Below are 23,204 nucleotides of genomic sequence, written 5' to 3'. Positions count from 1 at the left end.
TAAGCCAAACACCCAAGGCCCTGGCCAGCACAAGTGGGACAAATGCTGTCCCATTCCAAACCTCTCTGCTAACTTCCAAATGCTGGACTACAAGCAAGGAGTGAGGCTCGACACCATCATTCTAGCTCCTTATCTTGAAAACTTGGTGTTTAAACCTATAACTTTATTCTTTTAAAATATTTTATTTATTTCTTTAGCCAAAGAGAGAGAACATGCAGGGGAAATGGCAAGCGGAGGAAGAAGCAGGCTCTCAACAGAGAGCCTGATGCGGGGCTCGATCCCAGGACTCTGGGATCATGACTTGAGCGGAAGGCAGTCTCTTAACTGACTGAGCCACCCAGGCATCCTGAAGCCTCCAACTTAATTTTTTATTGTGGTCTCATTATCTCCAAGGGCCGAAAGGAGGGACGTTGCAAGTTCCAACCTACATATGTACTATGTTTACGGTGACTTGCTTCTCGTTTATCTTGAAGGCAGTCTGGGAGCTTAGCCTGGGGGCTTGTGAGAGATGTTGGGGCTTGAGATAGTCATTCAGGAGTCATCCACAGAGAGGAAATAATGTAAGCAATCGTAGTGCTGGAGGAGGGAAGTTTAAAGGGAAGAGAAGAGGAGGCTGAGGACCAGTCTGTGGGTGTGTACACGACAGGGCTGGTGGGAGAACGGGACAGAGACACCGAGGACAGCGGGAACACACTAGGAAAGGATAGAGTCCCCGAGGCTCAGGTGGGGAGTTTCAAGAAGGGAGTAACTGTCTGTCAGCTCCACAGTGAACCAAAGGAAAAGAGGACTGGAAACAGAGGATTTGGGGATTAATAGAAGAGGAACGCATTTTTATTTTGTGCTGATTACAAGCAAGTATTTGTTTGTGTTTCACAGGACAGGGACAGGGAGACAGGATACCAGCTGTGTATGTAACAGGTTTGGAGCCAGTGTCAGGACGAACGTGCAGTCAAGCGTGCTGAATGCCGTAGAAGAGGCACCGAGCTTTTCTCAGCCACGTTTCTTGAAAGAATAGCCTGCGCTTTCTTTTTACTCCCGTTATTATTCAGCATGATGGGACGGAGTTTCCACTGCCTTTACTCCCCACCAGCTAACTGAAACTAAGCAGCGCAGGAACCGAACATTTATTGGGTATCCGCTCAGTGCTCCTCTGCTGGTCATCAGGTGCACACATGTCAGTAAGAAACCGTCCCAGCCCTTGAGAAGCTCCCAGTCTGGGGAGAAAGGCGGACTCTGGATCGAAGATGCTCCTCGCGTGCACGCTCAGGGGCGTTCTCCCCAGCGGTGGCTAGAGCAGAGTCTGAAGCTAATGCGTAAAGAGTCAGTTAGGGCAAGTCAGGGTATACGTATAGGAAACTGAGATTTGTCTAAGCTCCAGAGTCACGGATGACCTCTGATCTCCCCCGAGCCTGTCTGTGTTCGTACTGGAGGGAGCAGGTGGAGGAGCAGGGGTGAAGAACGCTAGCGTACGATGGAGCTACTATTGGGATAAGGACGAGCTTATTCCTGAAACACCCCCCACCCCACCCTACCCCTCCGTGCTTTGAGCCCCCCAGCTTCTTGGCCTCTTCAGGGACTCTGTCAGGCTTATATCCCCAGAGTCTAAAGATCGTCTGCCTTTGTAGCATCCCCAGAGCATCTGAGAGAGCAGCACCGATGCGGGATTGCCCTCAGCTGGCCGTGCCACCAGCCCTGCCAGGGGAGGGTGGCTCGGTGGTGCCCCTACACATAGCCCTTGTGGGACATCTGCATGGCTTTTGCCTCGAGTTAGGCTGCGCTGCCTGCTCAGCTCAGGTTGTCATTACCCCTGCCCCCACCCCGCCCTGCCCTCCTCACAGGCATTATAAGGAAAAGACTACTAATCCCTTCACCATACCATGGGGTTTCAAACCTGGCTAACCTTTAGGCGGAACTTAACACTTAAGTCCCTGTCATTTATCTCCATGGTATCTAAGACCACCAACGCAGGCGGAGCTGGGACCCATCCATGATGACACAGAAGGACATCAGTGATGTAGACTCCAGTGTGTCGGGATCTGGTGGAATCCAGCGGCATCACCTATATTTTATAGAACCCCTCTTACTTGGGGTAAATCACCCATTGTGTAAAGCACTCATCACATGTAGAGAAATTTAGTAGGTTCCGGTGCAGGTAGGGGACACTGAGGACATCAAGGAATGGTGATACTGGTCCATGCCTTCAGGAGTATGATTTATTCCTCTTTCCTCCTCTGGGAGTTGTTATATTCACATCCAAGAAATGTCACAGTGTAAATATAACTAAAAGATTTAAGAAAACCCATAACATATTAAACCCTTGAAAATACCACTTGTTGTTGTATTATAGTGCACTGGAAATGGCATCTGTATTATCAGTGTTCCACAAGAAACACAAGATACAGTCAAACTGGTAATTGGAGCTGGAGAAGGGGGATGGTAACTTGGCCCTTGGGGGGAGGGCAGAGTTCACAGAAGCCAACAAGAGATGGCATAGTGTCAACCAAGAGCTGGGAACAGCAAGGAGCAGTTAGCACCCCTCAACCTGAAAGCCAGGGACGGGGGAGACGAGGCCGCCTGCGTGGGGAGGCCAGCTCACAGGGGCTAACCTGGCCCTTCCAGAGCAGCCCAGCAGGGAGGGAGCAAGGAAAATCAGTGTCCCAGCCTGGGCCTCCTGCCACCTGATCTCTTGCTGTCCCTTTCATTGGCAGGAGCTGGAGGACAAAGCCCGCTGATGCAGTCCTGCAGGGTAGGGAGCGCAGGGAGAAGGGTGGAGAGGGGAATTGGAGGGCGAAGGGGCCAGTGGTTGAGGTCAGGCTCAGCACTCAATGCCTTTATCTACATTTCCATGACCTGGCCACCTTGACTCAGACGCGCCCTTTTACGTTGGGGCAGGCACAGGGTGGGAGAGGGGGGCAGGCTGGGGAGGGCTGTGAGCCTCCCACTTTCCTAATGAATCCTGCTTCCCGACCAAGGTCCAGAACTCCTGCCGGAGGCCCTGTGACTTGTTCTTTTAGCTGTAGGGGTTCTCTCCTACAGAATCTCAGAAGCCTTGTTTACAACAGTGGTTTCCTATTGAAGCCACATGCTTTGAAAATACGATTTCCCTTTCTCTGCACTTGTAGGGTTTAGTCACGCACTGACCTGGGCTGCTGTGGTCTCCAGACGCATGGAGATGTCACTTCAGATCACCATCGACCCATCGCTGCTAATAGTGTGGGATTGTTGGGAACAAATGGTGTTGAGCAAGAGGCTCTTGAATGTCCTTTTTAGGACTGGAGGCAGGGGACAGGGTCATGAAATGGAATGAGCGAGGGAGCGCAGTGCTATGGGTAGGTTAGGACGAAGGGTTGGGACCAAAATTTTGTCTGTTGTGGATTTTATATCTAAAGACACCTAATTTTCTTTTCACGGAAAGTCCTTGCCGTAAGTAGGAACTCTGTGAAGTTTCTCAAAATACATTTTCACAGCGACCGAGTTCTTCCTACAAGAAGAATATCTTCTTCAGCTATAAATGTCCACGTTTTAAATTTTGGCACTTTCCTCCTTCAGAGAGTAAAGCCTGTGATTGCATAATGGTCTCAAGTTTATTAGCTATGCAGTAGAACATACTTAGTCATATTCTGTATAAACATCAATTTCAAGCATTGTGACTAGCATCTTTACTTTTGAGAGGGTCAAAGGACAAAGTATATCTGTCGTCTTTCTAGCCTCCTGAGTTAGATGAGATTAAAATTCTATAATAGATTAAGCAAACACAATTAAATATTTACATTATATTCAGATAAGTTATGTCAGGGAATCTGCTGATCGTATAAAACCTGTGTCTCCTTCGGTTTGGTTCTGGATGTTTTCCGGTAGGCTTTCCTGTTTAGTCAAGAGGTTTAAGATGGACTTCAGTCATCAGTGACATCTGGGGAACAATATGTTTGTCCACGGTTGTTTAATAAACAAGTCCTCCCTCCCCAAAGGCCGCCTCCACACGCAGTGGCATAGTGACCCATTTATTGTTTATTGTGCGCAGCTCCAGCTGCCGGGCTCCCCCGTGGGTCACCACCTCGGGGCGAGGAGGACTGGAGGCCCGGATGTTTGTCATTTCCCAGACACACCCTGAGGGTGCCTGCCCCTCCCCTGTGTGGCCACTTCCCAGGAGGCACTGGCTGTGTTGTGGAGACAGAGGGTCTCCATCTGTATGCCTGACTTCACCATCCCTTCTTAAGAGATGGAGTGGCCTCCCGTTAGCAAAGTTGAGTTTAGCTTTCTTGAGAGAACTGATCTAGGGGTACGGAGATAGGGTATCAGATTTGTGCACTTAACAGCACCCCTAAGCCAACATACTAGCCTTACCCGATGACAACAAAGGCTTTCCGCACTCTGTCCCAGATAATCTCCATTTACACCGAGCCCCAAACAAATTGCCTCTCGTCTGTGTATTTTACCCCAACCAAGGATAGGGACAGTTTAGGAAACACGCAAGCTCTGTTTATCTTAAAATTAGTGGAGTATCATGAAGTTCATAACCTCTTCTCCTCTCTCTTTTAAATCTATTTTAGTATTTATTTATAGAGCAGTTTTATATTGACAGAAAAATCGAGCAGATAGTCTGGAGTTTCCATGTAACACTTCCGTTCTGGCACACAGTATCTCCTATCATTTACATCTTCATCAGTGTGGTACATTTGTTATCATTAGCGAACAGATATGGAGACAGTATTATTAGCTAAAGTCCATATTTTATTCAGATTTTCCTAGTTTTTACCTAATGTCTCTTTTCTGTTCTAGGATCCAGGATACACATTGCATTTACAACTTGTATCTTCATCAGTTTCTCTTAGCTGTGACAGTTTCTCAGATTCTCCTTAGTTTCCATAACCTTGACAGTTTTTGAGGAGTCCTGGTCAGGAACTTTGCAGAATGCCACCCAGTTGGGAATTGTCTGAGGTTTTTCCCCTGCTGAGCCTGTGGTTTTGGGTTTGGGGAAGGAAGATCACAGAGTTAAGTGCCATTCTTAATGTATATCAAGATTACAGATTGGCAACATGACTTATGACCACTGTTGTTGACCTTGATCACCTCGCTAAAGTCATTTGTTGGGTTTCTCCACTGAAACTCGACAAATGATTCCCTACCTTTAACCGCCACCCCCTGCCCTTTCCCTGCAGCCCTCTGGCAGAAATCATGTTCCCTTCTTTTAGAGCAGAATGTCTCTATAATTTATTTGGAATTCTTCTACATGGGAGATTTATCTCCTCTTTTTCATTTGTTATTTTATTCCATCATTTACTTACATCAGTATGCAGTAAGGATGTTTAGTTTATACATTGGTTTATAGTCCAGTGCTATTTTATTTTGTTGCTCAAATTGTTCTAGCATTGGCCATTGGGTTCTGTTCTCTTTTGGGAGTTTTGTTTAAAAAGGAGTCATGGCTATCAGACACATGAAAAAATGTTCATCATCACTAGTCATCAGGGAGATTCAAATTAAAACCACATTGAGATACCACCTTACACAAGTTAGAATGGCCAAAATTAGCAAGACAGGAAACAACATGTGTTGGAGAGGATGTGGAGAAAGGGGAACCCTCTTCCACTGTTGGTGGGAATGCAAGTTGGTGCAGCCACTTTGGAGAACAGTGTGGAGATTCCTCAAGAAATTAAAAATAGAGCTTCCCTATGACCCTGCCATTGCACTACTGGGTATTTACCCCAAAGATACAGATGTAGTGAAAAGAAGGGCCATCTGTGCCCCAATGTTTATAGCAGCAATGGCCACGGTCACCAAACTGTGGAAAGAACCAAGATGCCCTTCAATGGACGAATGGATAAGGAAGATGTGGTCCATATACACTATGGAGTATTATGCCTCCATCCATCAAAGGATGAATACCCAACTTTTGTAGCAACATGGACAGGACCGGGAGAGATTATGCTGAGCGAAATAAGTCAAGCAGAGAGAGTCAAGTATCATATGGTTTCACTTATTTGTGGAGCATAACAAATAACATGGAGGATGTAGGGAGATGGAGAGGAGATGGGAGTTGAGGGAAATTGGAAGGGGAGGTGAACCATGAGAGATTATGGACTCTGAAAAACAATGTGAGGGTTTTGAAGGGGCGAGGGGTGGGAGGTTGAGGGAGCCAGGTGGAGGGTATTAAGGAGGGCACGTATTGCATGGAGCACTGGGTGTGGTGCAAAAACAATGAATTCTGTTATGCTGAAAAGAAATTAAAAAAAAAAAAAAGGAGCCATGGTTTCTAATGTCCCTACACACAAGGGAGAGGTCTCTACTGTGCACTTTACTGTGACCGCCCTCCAGACCACCCTGTTCAAGGGTGGCAAACTCCTCACACCTCTTGGCCAGCTGGGCTTGGGGCCAGCTCTGTGGAGGGAAATGAAAGAGTTGTGAGATCCAAATTGGAGAGTTCACCAAAGAAGAAAGCAATAATGCTCAGTCTGGGTAAACAGTGAGGGGCATGCATGCATGTGTGCACAAGGACTTGCTTTCATTCTGTAGCTAACAAGTGTTTACTGAGTGTGTACTATGGGTTGGGCATTGTTCCAGGTACTGGGGAGGCCCCATAACCACACAACATCCCTGGCTTCCTAACGCATAAAACCAGACCCTAAGCCCTAGAGAGATTCAGGTATTGAGAAATGTTGCAGAGAAAGACCAGGCAGGACAGAGAGTGGAAGCTCAGCAAGGTGGTGTGAGGTGTACTTTTAGAGAATGGTAGAGGGATCTCTGATGCAGTGACATCTGAGCAGGAATGATGTGGGGAAATGGGCCGATGGCTGTCTGGGGGAGGAGCCTTCTGGATAGAGGGCATAGTAGGCATGAAGACTTTGAAACTTATGGCTAAAATGAACCTCAGGGATTGTTATGTGGATTTAAATCTCCTATGCCATCCTGATTTCACCATTAATGTGAATTACTGAGAAGAATTCAGTGAGCAGATGTGATTGCTTAAGCAGGAGTGGTCTCTTCCCTGGCTGTGGGCACATTAGCTGACCAAACCTCTAACTTCCATCTGGCTGGGGTTTTCAGAGAGGAGAGAACTGGTCTACCTTTGCAGGCCCTCAGAGAAGAAAATATGCACAGTGCCCACTGACCTCGTTTAGGATGACCCCGCTTCATCCTAGGAGGCAGAGGGGAGTGTTACCGAAAGCCAGCTAAAAGGCCAGCAGCACCAGGTCCTGTAAGAGGTAGCTAGAAATAAAAGCTGCTTGAGTGGTTTTCAAATGTCTTAATTTTCATAATTGTTTCCACATTATGGGCTGGCTAAACATTTTTTCAGAGAATCAAGTTTGGGAGAATCTAAATGAGAGCTTTGCTCATGAAGTTTTCATTTGGATTCCACATATAGACTTTCTAAACCATCATTTTATGAAGTCTCAAATTACTGAAGTTTGAAGTTGTGGTAATAGCTCCAAAGTTTAACATCTTTTGTTTTGGGGTCACAACTAGCCAAATCCTCTAAACCTTTGGTATAAAAAAAAAAAAAAAAAAAAAAAGAAAAGAAAAGAAAGGAAAAAAAACATTTCAGGATTTGGTGGAAGTAAAGTTTAGCAACATTAATCTTGAAATTAACCACATCATGGGTCTACTTACCGTAAAATTTGAAAACATATTTTCAGAAAAATGTCTCTTCTGTGCTTCTCAGGGCTATTCAAAGAGAACAAAGAAAACCTAGGGACACCTGAGTGGCTCAGTCAGTTAAGTACCAGACTCTTGGCTCTGGCTCAAGCCCCACATCTGGCTCTGTGCTCAGTGGGGAGTCTGCTTGAGATTCTCTAGAGAATCTCTCTCCCTCTGCCTCTCCCCATCTTGTGTCTGTGTGTACTCTCTCTCATATGAAAAAATCTTAAAAAAAAAAAAAAAAAGAAACCCTAAAGGCTATTTATAATGCTCCCACCCACCTTTTTCTTATAGTGCCAGACAGTCTTTGAATGTGTTTTGATTGGCTCATTCTGTTTTGGTGACACTATAGTTATTGTAAGTATGACTATAGTTCTTGGTCTGTCTGGTGTTTTGTTTGCCCATGGAGAGAAAGTCTGATGTTATCCATAAGCACACAGGTCGGGGAGCACGACTTCCCCAGCACAGTCCAGGGTCTTCTTTTCCTGCTTGTATGACTGTCAGGAAGGACACTTCAGTTTCCTCATCAGCAAAGCGGGTTTGATAATAGAATCTGCATCACTGTTGGGAGGATCAGATGAGATGACCAGGAACAAAGCAATCCCTCAAATACTAGCAATTAAGAATAATAATAATGAAGTGGAGATATTCAGTAACTAACCCAAAAGCACAGTTAAATGAAGCTGTTCACTAACTGACCTACTTAGTGGGTGATGTGTATGTAAGTCTGCAAAGATGTTTAATTGAACTTGGCATTTTAGTGGTGGAAGAGGCAGTGTAGGACAGAGATTCATTCATCCCATCCACAAATGCTCAAGCTAAGGATGTGATTTTTTTTTACAAGATTTTATTTATTTATTTGAGAGAGAATGAGAGAGAGAGAGCCTGAGCAGGGTGAAGGGCCAAGGGAGAAGCAGACTCCCTGCTAAGCACGATCTTAGGACTTTGGGATCATGACCTGAGCCGAAGGCAGATGCTTAACCGACTGAGCCACCCAAGCACCCCTATGGATGGACGTGATCTTAAGAGGCAGGGTCCCTGCTGTACTGAGCAGAACAGTCTAGCAGTGGGGGATGGGCATAAAAACAAGAGAAAACTCATAACAAATGATAGGTGCTCTGTGAAGATAAACAGGTCTTTAGGGTTACTTTGGATAGATTAGAGAAGGTATCTCTGTGGAGGAGATGTTGAGGCTGGGATCACAGAATCACATTTTAAGATTTGAGAGAGTTCGAGAGACGATACATTGATTGTTTGTTAGAAGCCCCCTGAAGTTTTGGTAATTTCCCACTAAGAAAATATGGTGATCTGTCATTAGTATATCCCGGGGACTGTCAACAAGCTTGGCAGCATATGGCAGGGAAGGAAAAAAAAAAAAAGATCAAAAGCACTAATTCACAAAACTGCCAGTTATTCATTCATTTTTGGAGCTCTGGGATGATTGCATTAGGAAATGTTTTACAGGAGAGTTGGGTAAGTGACGTCCTGATTTCATTATAGTTGTCAATGTATAAGATTTTACAGCTACATGATATTTTAAGTAGAAAACCATTTTATTTTCATTATCACTGAAAAACTCTAAAGTGTGCTGTGCTGGTGAGAGTAGTAATAACGAACATAGTGAATCTTTGAGGCTTTTCCTTTGAACATCAATTTTGATTTTTTTGGAGCTGTATTTGTCAAAGAAAGGTTGAATACATTAAGAATGCATGCTCCGAAGACAGAATTTTAAACTAGCATTTAAAAGTCTATTTATTTACTGGGGCACCTGCATGGCTTACTTGGTTGGGTATCTGCCTTCAGGTCAGGTCATGCTCTCAGGGTTCTGGGTTCAAGCCCCACATCTGGCTCCCTGCTCAGGGGGGAGCCTGCTTCTCTCTCTCCTCCTGCCACTCCCCCTCACCACGCTCCTGTGCTCTCTTTCTTTCAAATAAAATCTTTAAAAAAAAAAGTACAATAGGATTTTTTAAAAAAGTCTGTTTTTTATTACAGAAAATGTGGAACAGAGAAAAAATTGGAATTGTTTTAAATGATCACTAATCCCACTTAAGGAAGTACTTACACTTTTAAGATTTTTTCCTGATTTTTTCCTATATTTTTAAAATATAGTCAAGAAATATGTGTATGTATATATCTTTTTTTTTTTTAAAGATTTTGTTTATTTATTTGACAGACAGAGATCACAAGTAGGCAAAGAGGCAGGCAGAGAGAGAGGAGGAAGCAGGCTCCCTGCTGAGCAGAGAGCCCGATGTGGGGCTCGATCCTAGGACCCTGGGATCATGACCTGGGCCGAAGGCAGAGGCTTTAACCCACTGAGCCACCCAGGTGCCCCTATGTATATATCTTTATATCTATAAAATATGTGTGTATATGTATACATACGTATATAATTATTTATAATTAAAATAATGACATGTGCTTCTTCTCATATTACCACAGCTTCATGGTAAATATGATTTTCAGTGGCTGTATAATATTCCGTCCTGTGGACTGTTTTTCAGTTTCCCCATATGAACTTTATTTACTCTCATAGCGTTTCTCCCGAAAGTATGATTTGAGACTGTGAGATAGGGAGGTGCTTGGTGGGAGTTCTGGTTAATTATGTTTTCTTCTGGGGCACCTGGGTGGCTCAGTCAGTTAAGCCTCTGCCTTCACCTCAGGTCATGATCTCAGTGTCCTGGGATCCAGCCCCACATCAGGGTCCCCACTCGGTGGGAAGCCTGCTTCTCCCTCTTTCTCTGCCTACTGCTCCCTCTGCTTGTGCTCTCTCTCTGTCAAATAAATAAAATCTTTCTTAAAAATTATGGTTTTTTTCTGTGTCTTCTCAACTTTGGAAGACAAAACTGCTTCTCAGTCTCAAGATGATTTTTTGTCAAAATATGTCTAAGAATGTGCCACTTGGGTTTTGATGGGGGAGAGCTGAATATGAAGACTTTTCAAATAAAAATCATTAAGGTTTTCTGATATCATATAATTACAAATTTCTCCAAATTTGTGAACCAAAGCTAAAATGTTAAGACCCCTTCCAAAGGAAATCAGGAAATTATAAAATTTTTTTGGTAGTATCTTCATACCAACATCTTTCTGATATCTTAATTGATATTGCTGATGAGTTAGTCAAGATAATGTAACTTTTAAATTAGAAATGCATTTCTCTTAGCTATCCAGACCATCTAGCAAAATAAAATACATGAAATATTTTTTATTAGTGAAAGGACACATCATAATTGCACCATGAAAATTTCTCTTGGGCTATTTGTCTTGAATTTCTATATACTTCCAACACTATTGAACGCTGAATTTTCTCCTTGAATATTTAAATTGAATTACACTAGATTAGTATCTCCTGTTCAATTCTCATATACTGCTGGTAGGATTGGAAATACGATTTGTCTTAAGGACAGTTCGACAGTCTGTATCAGAAGTCTTTAAATAAATGTGTATTCTTTACTTCAGCAACTTGAAATGTGTGGATTAATCCTAAGCAAATAATTGGCCAAGTATGTAGAGATTACTGCACAAGAAAACAGCCTTGCTTATAGAGGGTAAATATTGGAGACAACTGAAATATCCAACATTTAGGGATTAGTTAGGTAAGGCGTGTTATGATCATTACTGGAACATTGTGAAGCTATTAAAATTTTATATCTGTATTTTTTAAAAGATTTTATTTATTTATTTGACAGAGAGAGATCACAAGTAGGCAGAGAGGCAGGGGGAAGCAGGCTCCCCACTGAGCAGAGAGCCCAATCCGGGGCTCAATCCCAGGACCCTGAGATCATGACCTGAGCCAAAGGTGGAGGCCTAACCCATTGAGCCACCCAGGTGACACATATATCTGTATTTTTAATTTGGGAAAATGACCATGATGCAGCATAGGTGTATTGGCCTACTAAATGGAGTTCGCTGCTATCGGCAGTTGAACATTGGTGAATGTCTGCCAAAGAGTAATTTTTGTTTTGTCATTAAAATCAAGTCCCCTTCCTTGTAATTGAGCTTCTAGAGCCATATGTCTCTTGAGACCACTCCCAGTTTGCTTATTGTAAGCTTATTAATTGGTATTTTACCTTCCATTTGCTAAGGCACAGAAGTATGTATCTAATTCATTTAAAAGTATCCTTATACCATTAAAATATAAATTAAAAAGAACACTAAGATATATTTGTATTTTGTGCTACTTCAGATTGCTCTCTGATCTGCTTATCCTGATTCTTGGATATGGTATGAGACAGCAGAATTTATGAGAGTCTTCAAAGCTAGGCATTTCTATTAAGCTTTTGCTGTTAGAGCCACTTCATTCCCATCAGTGGATTGCTCAGTGCCTGGGCCTACTGGATCTCTGGTTCTCCAGTGAACAAATCACCACCTTATTCCTTGAAAGGGAGCCCACAGGCATTGTCACGCTAAATTTCCCAGCTTTCAGCTCCAGTCTCCTTCGACTGGACCCTTCATAGCTGTGGCCAGACCACTGTGAGGCAGAACACCTGGTCTTTCCACCAAGATAGTTGGAGAGGCATCCTTAGCGCCCCTCCCAATCCTTCCTTGGCCAGAATCCCTTAGTTTTGGTGTCCAAGAGATCTTGTCCTGAGATGAGTGTCTTCTGTCTGCCCAGTTTGGGCTGATACCCCAGTTTGGGCTGATAACGCAGTTTGGGGTCTACTTTCAGACATATGTCCCAAGAACTTGCCCTCACTTGGCAGGTATGCTTTCACATTCTTGAATGTCTGCCCAAACTCCAGAGCTCAGTCTTGTCCCTGGAGCCAGGCTCTTCTACCACCTGCTGTGTTGAAAGCCCAGGGAAGGAACCTGACTTAAAGTGGTTGGGTTGGAAAATCTAGTAAGCACATTCACCACCGGTACAATTTGGATTAGGACAATAAGGAAGAAGTGAACAAAAAAGGAAGGAGGAGTACTGAGAACACAGTCTTCAGTCCTGTGTCACATGCTCCATCAGTGAGCCTTGTCATTATAGCTTGATACCAAAAGATGGCAGAAGGAAGCTCGGGAGTGGAATCAGAAGTGGTAGAAAAATGATCTCTTGGGGAATCCATTTGGTTATGTGAAGAGTCACTCAGCACTCAGTTATCTTGTTGACAGTGTGCCTGGCATTACCAACTTGCCCTTGCCTAGTGAACAGAGCCCATATATAAGGAATGAGCTGGAAGCTACCATGAGAAAACATTAATGTGCTATGTCGTAATTATTACTCATGCAGAGTGGTATTGCAGGACTCAGAATTATTTGATCTGTTGCCGATCCACGATCAGTCAGTCAGTTAGCCAGCCATTTGTCAAACACCTGTCGTGAGGCAGACAGGGCAGTTGGGTCTTGGGATTAAATGGCGACCAAAAGAGACATAGACCCTCCCTCCCTGGGCTTGCACCTAGACTGGGAAAGAGACAACAGTTACTGATGCAGGATAACTGCTGTAACAAGAGGTCAGGGGCTAGAATCCTGGAGCAAGGGACGTTTATGTTGGGATCCGAAGGATTAATGAATGTTGGCTGGAACTGGGGCTTAGCGGGGGCAATTGATGGTTTAGTGACTGAATTTGCAAAGAGTGATGTTTGTTTCTTCTTTAAATTTCTTTCTAGGATGTTCAGTCCTTCTCCACAATGAATGAGTGTTACTATGACAAGCGGATGGACTTTTTTTACAACAGGAGCAACACAGACACTGCTGATGAGTGGACAGGAACAAAGCTTGTGATCGTGTTGTGTGTTGGAACATTTTTCTGCCTGTTTATTTTTTTTTCGAATTCTCTAGTTATTGCCGCGGTGATCAAAAACAGAAAGTTTCACTTCCCCTTCTACTACCTGTTGGCTAACCTAGCCGCTGCGGATTTCTTTGCCGGAATTGCCTACGTATTCCTGATGTTTAACACCGGCCCCGTGTCAAAGACTTTGACTGTCAACCGCTGGTTTCTCCGCCAGGGGCTCCTGGACACCAGCTTGACTGCCTCTCTGACCAATCTGCTGGTGATTGCTGTGGAGAGGCACATGTCAATCATGAGGATGAGGATCCACAGCAACCTGACGAAAAAGAGGGTTACGCTGCTCATTTTGTGTATCTGGGCCATCGCTATCTTTATGGGGGCTGTCCCCACCCTGGGCTGGAATTGCCTCTGTGACATCTCTGCCTGCTCTTCCCTGGCCCCCATTTATAGCAGGAGTTACCTCATTTTCTGGACCGTGTCCAACCTTGTGGCCTTTTTCATCATGGTTGTGGTGTACCTGCGGATCTACATGTATGTCAAGAGGAAAACCAATGTTTTGTCTCCACATACGAGTGGGTCCATCAGCCGCCGGAAGACACCCATGAAGCTGATGAAGACAGTGATGACTGTTTTAGGTAAGGAGGAAGCAAGTGAGCCCTTATTCCCATTCACTCAGCAAACATTTACTGATTACCTAGAGTACGCAAGGTGTTTACCAGGTAATAGCAATGTGGTATTGAGTAAGAACAGTCATAAATCCCCAAGCTACTTGGAGCTTCTACTCCAGTAGGGGAAGACAACATAAGTATTGTATAGGGATAAACAAAATAATTTTATAGTGCATTTTAATATAATGCTTATAAAATAAGGTAAGGAAGCTGAGCAGGTCTATGTTGCAATTCTAGCTTCAGCTAGAAGATGACTTTTGAGCAGATGTGAAGATGGTGAGGAAGCGAGCCATGTGTGTCTGGGGAAGGTCACCAGGCAGAAGACGCAGTAAGCATAGGAGGCCGGAACAGCAAGGCGGCTCATGTGGCTGGAGTAGAGCAAGTCGGGAGAGGGGGAAGATATGAGGTCGGAGGGCTAGTGGGAGGTACTCAGATTATGTAGGTCTGTGTAGTTATCGTAAGGACTTTGGCTTTCCCAAGTGAGAGGAGAAGCCATGGGAAGGTTTTGAACAAGGAAGTAACATGATGGGACCTACATTTTAATGGTATTTCTTTGGCTGCCATTTTGTGAGGGGAACAGGCAAAGGCAAGAAAATTGCTAAAGAGGGTATTTCAGTACTCAGAATGGTGATAGTGACTGGGACCAGAGGGCAGTTGGGAGGTAATGCCATGTGATTGGATTCTGGATGTTTTTTAAAGGTCAGGGTGATAGGATTTGCTGACGGGTAAGGTATGAAGCAAGGTGAGAGGAGGAGGGAGAGTGTGGAGTATCATTCACGGAGATGGGGAGGCTGAAGAGGTTTGTGGGGAAGATCAGGAGTTTGCTTCTGGACAAACTACGTTTAGAATTGTATTAGACATCCAACTGAGTTGGATGGGCTCCTCAAGACTGGATAGGCTTACCATGGCTAGGTGCATGTGGATGGTGAACATGGAGAAGAGGACCGAAGAACAAACCTTGGGATGCTCCGCTGTGAGGAGGGTGGGAAATCAAGGAAAACTGGCAAAAGAACCCTCCCAGGAGTAGCTGGAAAACCCAGGAGAATATGGTGGCCTAGAAGCTGCGAGAAGAGAGCCATCAAGGAAAGAGAGAATGAGCAATGTGAATACTCTTTTGGGAGGTGGAGTTAAATGAGGTCATACTGGGCTTAGCTTAGCAAACAAGTAGTTTTTAGGTGACTTTGAGGAGATCAAATCTGGTATAGCCAAGAGCCTGATCAGAACAAAATGAAGAAAGGGAGGAGAGGCCTTAGGATAGCATGTTTGAACAGCTCTGAGGACTTCCACTTTGCACTGCCAGCCCTGTTCCCAGAATACGTATTTGGTGCAAGAAATGTTCCCTCTGTTTTATTTTCTCTCTGGTAGGCTGCCCCCCAATTCCAGTCCAGTTTATAGTTGGAATTGGTGCTGCATGGGCTCACAGGCCCTGTCTTCTGTGTCAGAGAGGCCATTTCTTAGCATGTGCGATGGCCGCAGCAGTGGGGACTGTTCCCGAGAGAGGTTCCGGAGCATGTCCTGTCCAACCCCGATGTGAAGGAATTCTTGGGCAGCAATTCATAGTCGAGGATGCAGGGACTATGTGGTGTGGGACGGGAGCCATCAGGATATCTCTAGGTCCTGAACTTGCCAGTACAGTATGGAAGTCAGCAGACACACAGCATGATGGTTAAAATGATTTCAAACTGAGGGTGTATTTTAGTTAACAGGTAGTTATATAGTCCTTACTAGGTGTCAGGCATTGTCCTATGTGTTTTATAGATGATAATCGATTCCATCCTCATGCCAATCTTGTGATGTAGGTGCTACCATTAGCCTCATTGACCAGATGAAGAAACCGAGCAGAGCAGCCTGCCCAGGGCCCTCAGTGATACATACATAAGGGTGTTAGTGTCCCTGGGCCATTGGCTTTTGGAGCCTATGTGTTTAGCACCGTATTCTTTTTTTTTTTTTTTAAGATTTTATTTATTTATTTGACAGAGATCACAAGTAGACAGAGAGGCAGGCAGAGAGAGAGAGAGGGAAGCAGGCTCCCTGCTGAGCAGAGAGCCCGATGCAGGACTCGATCCCAGGACCCTGAGATCATGACCTGAGCCGAAGGCAGTGGCTTAACCCACTGAGCCACCCAGGCGCCCCTAGCACCATATTCTGCAGCCAGTTTTGATTCCTGGTTTTTGGACTTTTACTGACTTCCCTGGTTTCCTCTTTGTCCCATCTTCTGATTTGGCTATGTCATTCTTCATTTAGCCTCTTGACAAGAATATAGGCTAAGAGTAAGAAAAGGAAGGGGGGTGTGGTTCACATCAATCAGTTTTTGCACCCTTGAACTAGGCAGGATACGGATGTTTTTGGCAAAGGTAACTAACATTCAGTACTTATTGGTATTGTCCATGAATTTGCTATTTTCCCTTCTTGACTTGCAAGCATCATTGTTTGGCCATGTGTCTTAAAGGCCATGTGTCAAGAAGGTAATGAATGACCTTCTTGATTAAAGAGAAAGCTCTCTCTTCCCCCGCCCCCCAGCATTTTATGTATCATATACAGGGTGAGATAGAAAAGGTATAATCTTAGGTGGGGAGAACAGGACTCCGTAGGACAGTCTTGGTCCCTAGCTTCAGCTCTGAATGTAACTTTGCCTGGAGTGGTTACAGAGGGTAAAATACAGGAGCAGTGAGGTTTGGGCAGGTCTGTTTGGATAAGGGGGGAAAAAACGGAATAAAGAGTGAAATTGCTAAGTAAGAGGAGAGAAGTTGTGGTGCTGAGATGGAACAGTGTGGAGGAACTGGTTTACGGCGGGAAGACAGTTTGATGGCGAGGACCTGGGGAAGTTCCTTAGTGGTGAGACAGAGGGATCTGGCGGAAGACGAAAAGTCTGGGGACAGAGGAAGTGAAACTGAAGGGCTGGGTGTTATGAGGTTTTTGGGCTTCTAGATCCTGATTTCTTTAGATTATAGAAGGTATGGTTTTAGCCTCAAATCTGTCATTTCCCATAAGGGGGATCTGAAGTACATTATTAGCTCACCTTTTCCTGATTAAATTTCATCCTTCGAGGTGGAATAGATAATCTTTAAATTCTTTCCAACGATAAAATCCAACGATCCTGTAATAACAGTAAGTAACCAAAGTCAACACAGAGTTCAGTATGTTGACTGTGTATCAAAGCAGAGTCTCTTTCCATGAAAGCATCTCCAACAGCAGCTCCTCAGGGAGGAGGCTTCTCTGTTGCTCACTGGGATGCATGTAAAAATTCCGTTGCCTAACATGAGTGTCTCCCAGATAATAGTATCTTTGAAAATCAGCAGTGCTGGCTCTTCCATCATTGTAAGTTCTAAGTATGTGTATTTGTATTAATAGCTTAATATTGATTTCTGCAATGATTGTCTGATTTAATCATTTAAACCTTTTTTTGCTTACATTGATAGATAATGTTGTAGGAAAGGTTAAGATGGAAGTTTCTAAAAATATGCCTTCTTTTAAATATTAGAAAGTCACTCCATAAATATATATTAACCATCTCTTAAACAGCATCTAAAAGGCAGAGATGCATGAATTCAGGGAGCAGAATCTCATTTCAGAGAAGGAAGCTGGGATGGACAGGTGCTATTTTCCCTTCTTGACTTGCAAGCATCATTGTTTGTTTGGCCATGTGGGGACGGCTCCCTGGAGGGCTTGGGATGTGATCTGGAAGGATGGGTGGAATGTGAATGGGCAGGGGGGAAAGGTATTTTAAGTAAGAGAAATGGCAGAATCAAAAGTGACAGTAGAAACCTCTAAACTTGGGTAGTACCACAGGGAAGGCCCGTGCAGATGCATTTGTGGTACAACAGGAAGTAGCTCAATTATGCAGCATATAGACTAAAATTGGAATGATATAGAGATGATGAGCATGGCCCCTGGGCAAGGATGACACGCAAATTCATCAACTGTTCAATATTTTTTCAGCCATCAAAAAAAGAAAAATGAAATCTTGCATTTGCAACAACATACATGGAACTAGAGGGTGTTACGTTAAGCGAAATAAGTCTATCTGACAAAGACATTTATCATATGATCTTACTCATATGTGGAATTTTTTTTAAGATTTTATTTATTTATTTGACAGACGGAGATCACAGAGAAGCAGGCAGAGAGAGAGAGGAGGAAGCAGGCTCCCTGCTGAGCAGAGAGCCCAATGCGGGGCTCGATCCCAGGACCCTGGGATCATGACCTGAGCTGAAGGCAGAGGCTTTAACCCACTGAGCCACCCAGGCACCCCTCATATGTGGAATTTAAGAAACAAAACAGAGGATCATAGGAGAAGAGATGGAAAACTAAAACAAGATGACATCAGAGAGGGGGACAAATCATAGGAAATAAACTGAGGGTTGTTGGAGGGGAGAGGGATTGGATAAATGGGGGATAGACACTGGGGAAGACTCATGATAAAATGAGCGCTGGATATTGTATAGACTGATGAATCACTGACCTCTACCTCTGAAACGAATAGTATACTCTATGTAAATTAATTTAACTTAAATTTTTTAAAAAAGGAAATTGCTCAGTTGTGAGCCAGGAAAGTTTAGTCGGCCATCCTCTTTGGAAGGAAAGAGGGAGACCAGATGACCTTTGTGTTTCTTTCCAGCATTAGTATTTTGGTTGCCTACAGAGCTTACAGAGCTGGCCGGGGGCAGACTTTTTCTTTGTTGAGGGAGGTGGTAGTAGTGATGATGGTGGCGTGAATCTTGAATCTGTCTATGAGTGGAAAGGCATCTAGGCATCATGTTCCCATTTTAGCAGCCCTGAGGCAGAGTCTTGCTCATTTCTGAGTCACGATGTGTGATGAGCCCTTGACATGAAAGAAGTTGCTTATTGAACGTTCCCATGGAAAAGACATTGCAGACATCTGATCCTGTTTTCTATAGGGCAGCACGGCCCTGCCTAAGAGAGAGTCGTGAATTTTGAAATCCTACCTGTTAACAGGGCTAATCGGCCTTAGCAACCAAACAGAAAGCCTTCCCCATGGAAGAACATCTGTTGTCAGACAACACTCCCTGTGAGCTGTGCACATGAGGATGTTCCGTTTCCGGGAAATGGACTGGATTTTCTTCTATTTTGCAGTGTCTTGAAAGGCAAAAGAAAAGAAGGCTGAGGGGATTTGTGAACCATACTCTTGAAATCTTCCACCAAAAAAAAAAAAAAAAAAAAATCTTCCATAAACCTTCTTGTCTCTCAGGGTGGTGCTTTTTCAAACCTCAGGTGGTGACCCACTGGCAAGTGATGAAATCCGTGAGGAGACTGTAACTGACACTTTCTGCATGTGCACAGGATTGTGATATAAAATGTATTTCTTAACATGGGTTATGGCCAAATATGTTTGAAAAGTCATGGTTTGGGGGGTCAAGGTCTCCTTTCTGGCCGATAATGACTGAAATCTTCTAAATTACGAGAAGCATTACAGTTAAGGGACCTTGAAAAGCTTTGTGGTAATTGAAACAAAGAGCTAGATGTTTCTCTTGTCCTTTCTCCCTCCCACCACTCCACTTAGGTCAGTGCTAAACCCTCCTTGCTTTCTCTCAGTGGAGAAACAGTCCTGGGAGTGCTCACACTGGAAGGAAATGGGTGAAAATCAAGTCCATCACGAGCCTTGCTAGAGTACTAATAATGAGCATACACGATGTTTATGTAGCACTTTTTCAGTGTTTTAATATGTGTTCCCATTCCGTCTTGGGTAATCCTGCAAGGTAAGTGGGAAAGGTATTATTCTGCTTTCCTGCCACTCCCTTAGATGGGCCCTCCACTCAGCTGTAATTGCTTATCGTTTTTGTGTTTAGTGTCTCTAAGCCTTGCACGTGGTGGAACACCTTCCCCCTTGTTCTGTCTGGGAAACTTCCATTCATCTCATAAGACTCAGCTCAAGGGCCAACTCCTGTGACTCTTTCCTTGCCCTACCTGGTAGATCTGCTTATGGCATCCTTTGGGCCTCCCCTCTCTTTTGTTCGTACTTCATCCCCTTAATGGTTACCCGCCTTCATCTTGAACTGGAGTGTGCGTGCTTTGAAGTCAGAGATGGTCCCTTGTTTCTCTCTCTTTGCATGTCTATCATGGAGCATGCTGTCTGGAACATATGTGTTGAGATTATAATAGAATAAGTGAATGAATGAGGAAATGGTGGTTTAGGGAAGTTAAGTGGCTTTTTGAAAGCTGGAACTGAAAGTAGAAACCGGGTTTCCTCACATCTAGCCTGGCCTTTGGCAGGATCTGGCTATGACAGGCCTGTGAGGGGGACGATGACCAGGGAATGGGTGTGTCTCCCATTTTATAGTATGGGAAACTGAGACCTTAGAAGGGTGAGTGGTAGTGCTGTCTTGGGAAGAGGAAAACAAATGAACATTTTTTGAGTGCCTACCAGTAGGAAGTCTGTGAGTTACCTGTTACGCAGATCTGTTTTGTGGAAAAGGAAGTTTGGGTGGACTTAAGTGTCTTTCCCACAGACCCAAAGTAGCAAAAATAACTACAGTATCTACTCTGTGCACTTGGTTCTGAGCACTTGGCATGTTCATTTAATCTCCATGACAGGTCTTTAAGGGAAGTTCTGTAATTATTGCCAGATGAGGAAACTGAGGCCCAGAGAGGTTCAGTGTCTTGCCTAAGATTAGTAGCCAAGCTGAGCTCTGAATCCAAGCAGATTGGCTCCAGGACCCCGCACTTCAAGGTTAATGAGCAGCTTCACCTAAGTGGTAGGGATAGAACAACAGCAACCCTAGTAATGAGGTTTATAACTTGTATCTCCCTCAATTTCTAGTTATTTCTGTGAAGTCACCTGGACTCTCAACATTGCATTCGCCATTGATTTGTGCTGAAGACTTTTGCCGTGTGGTGTTGACCATTGTGAAGACATCTCTTGGGCAATGACAGCTGCCCACTCCTGAAACTTTATGCAAGATGTAGACAGCAGGAGCAGGTGCTTGGGAAGAGGGAGGGAACCAGATTTCAGTCCTGGCTTTGCCGCTTCCAGGTTCTGTGACCCTGAGCAACTTACCTGACATTCTGTGACTTAGTTTCTTACACGTGGGGCTAATATCACTTCCTCTGGCATGGCAAGCTTTTGAGGACGCAATGAGACAATATGCATTACGAGAACCTAGTGTAGTGCTTGGCACATAGTATGTGCTAAGTAAACATGGCTACTCTTCTGAGGCCTTAGTTTGACTCTGAAGAGCCTGGCCCTGCATTTGGACAGAGTGTCCTTTTATTCCCAGTGATGTCACAGGTCCTGTGGAGAGGGAGGTCGGGGGCCTACTGTCGGTACCCTCACAGGGGCCAGTTTTGTAATGTGGATAGATGGTTGGGAGGAAGTTGCCTGGGTGGGCCGCCTGACCTCTAGCGACAGCAACCGTTCAGTTCCAGAGAACCAGGCTGACCAGAACACATGGGCTCCACGGAACTAAAAAGCTCCACATTTGCCTGACTAGACCCTGTACACACCAGCCCCAGCCCTGAAATGCTGTTACTGATTCCTGTCTCTGACAGATGATCTTAGCATTCATAATTCATTTTACTTTTGCAACACTTATGAATAAAACATAAGCGAGACCCTCACCACTAAGTGTTGGCTTATTAAGAATCCCGTAATACAGCACCATCTTGTGTATCGTCTAGAAGACATTCCTCCTAAGAAACGGTCCCGTCTCGCTAATGAATCCCACCAGGATGCCTTGTTAGTCGAGCGCTGTTGCCACCTTTCCCAGGGTTGGGAAGTTGGCTCTTTGTCTGAAAACAGCTGAGACCAGAACCTAGGCCTTTTCATATTATTTATGGGTTTCCATTATGAAGTGTCCTTTTTCCAGTAAAAAAAAAACCAAAACAAAACAGACACACGCACACACACACACACACACACACACACACAGAAACCAGGAGTTGAGAAATGCTAAGAGAGTCCCAGGAAATCCTATGTTTGTTTTCAGCGTTGGTAGTCTCGGAGTAGTGTCTGCAGGGCAGGAGCCTACCTTCAGTGTTTGCGGCCTTGCATGCCTGAGTTATCACATACCTGCTTAAGAAAAAAAGTGAGAGCTTTGCTTTAAGAAATGCTGAAACGATCAGGTCGTTAGTTGGCATGCAGGAGCTCTCTTGTTGCTGGGCAGTCCGATCAGGCCGAGAATGTCTAATTCTTTTCAGAGCCAAACCATCCAGGCACCAGGACTTACTCCACTGAGTCCAGGGCTGTTCAAACTTCTTTTCAAAACAGCTTATCCAAGGAGCACCTTTGCTGCAGAGCCGTTCTGTGTGTGCTTCTTGGCATCGCCACGGGCGCCTTCCAGGAAGGACACACTGGCTTGCAGGGTGAGCTGGGAGTGCTCACGTGGCCTGCCTGGGTTGTGGCCTCCCACGCTACTGTTTGACACACGCCCTCTGTCCTCAGGGGGACATGGTGATGGAGAAGACCTCACGGTCTGATGTTACAAGGAGGTCAGGTTCAAGTTCAACCCCACCCTTGTGTGTCCCTCAATCCCACCTTTTCAAGTTGCCGTTGCTTCTTCACAGCTTGCCCACCCAGAGGTGTTTGGAAATCTGGGTCTCCCCGCTGTCTCTGCCTAGGTGGCTGTTCGGGTCTCTCCGGCTCTCGGTTCTTTTTTCCCCCTCCTGCTTCACTCCTTCACATGCCTCCCTCTGCAGTCAAATCTAAAGTCCCTTTTCGAACTCATCATTTTCATTTCCAGTTTGATCCCTGCCCTGCCTACTTTCTTCCATTTCTTCTACACAGCCCTTCCATTCTGTCACACTAAACACGACCCAGCTTCTTTTATCTCCCTAGCACCCTTCCTCCTTCAGAACAGTTTTTCTGGCTGTTTTTCTTTTTAAAGAAACCTGAAACCTTTTTCAGCTGGAACGAACAATTATTGACAAATAATACCCAAGTGTGAGGTACAGACTGACTTCCGTACTTCTCAATTTCTTCTCTCTTCTCAAATTCTACCTTTGTGTTTTCCTCCAACTTTTTGAAGAATAATTAACAAACATAGCTGGGTATATTTAAAGTATCTGATGGAACAATGTGATTTACATATATGTTGTGGAATAATTACTAAGATCGAGATAATTACCAAGATAATTACCAGATACAGGATCCTCCCTCCCCCCTCTACCCTGCCTGCCTCCCTTCTTTCCTCCTTTCCTTCCGCCTCCCCACTTGCTTGCTTGCTTGCTTCCTT

General features: G+C 44.5%; 1 protein-coding gene and 1 non-coding gene across 3 annotated transcripts in view; both read left to right on the top strand.

Annotated features, from left to right (window-relative positions):
- The window catches only part of LPAR3 (lysophosphatidic acid receptor 3), a 76,322-nt gene that overhangs the window by 13,289 nt on the left and 39,829 nt on the right, over window positions 1-23,204 (top strand). For both annotated transcript variants that reach the window (XM_032870267.1, XM_032870268.1), the window contains exon 2: window positions 13,227-13,983. In XM_032870267.1, coding sequence (XP_032726158.1) covers window positions 13,248-13,983 — 736 coding nt within the window. In that variant the 5' untranslated portion in view covers window positions 13,227-13,247. The remainder of the gene's footprint in view (window positions 1-13,226; window positions 13,984-23,204) is intronic.
- LOC116875114 lies at window positions 17,845-17,951 on the top strand. Its single transcript, XR_004384135.1, has one exon. It is a non-coding gene; the product is annotated as a U6 spliceosomal RNA (small nuclear RNA).

This window comes from Lontra canadensis, unplaced genomic scaffold (assembly GCF_010015895.1).
Source record: "Lontra canadensis isolate GAN:19392208 unplaced genomic scaffold, GSC_riverotter_1.0 scaffold40, whole genome shotgun sequence".
NCBI lineage: Eukaryota > Metazoa > Chordata > Mammalia > Carnivora > Mustelidae > Lontra > Lontra canadensis.
The sequence above is the reverse complement of the archived record's forward strand: the minus strand, read 5'-3'. Positions and strand labels throughout refer to the sequence as shown.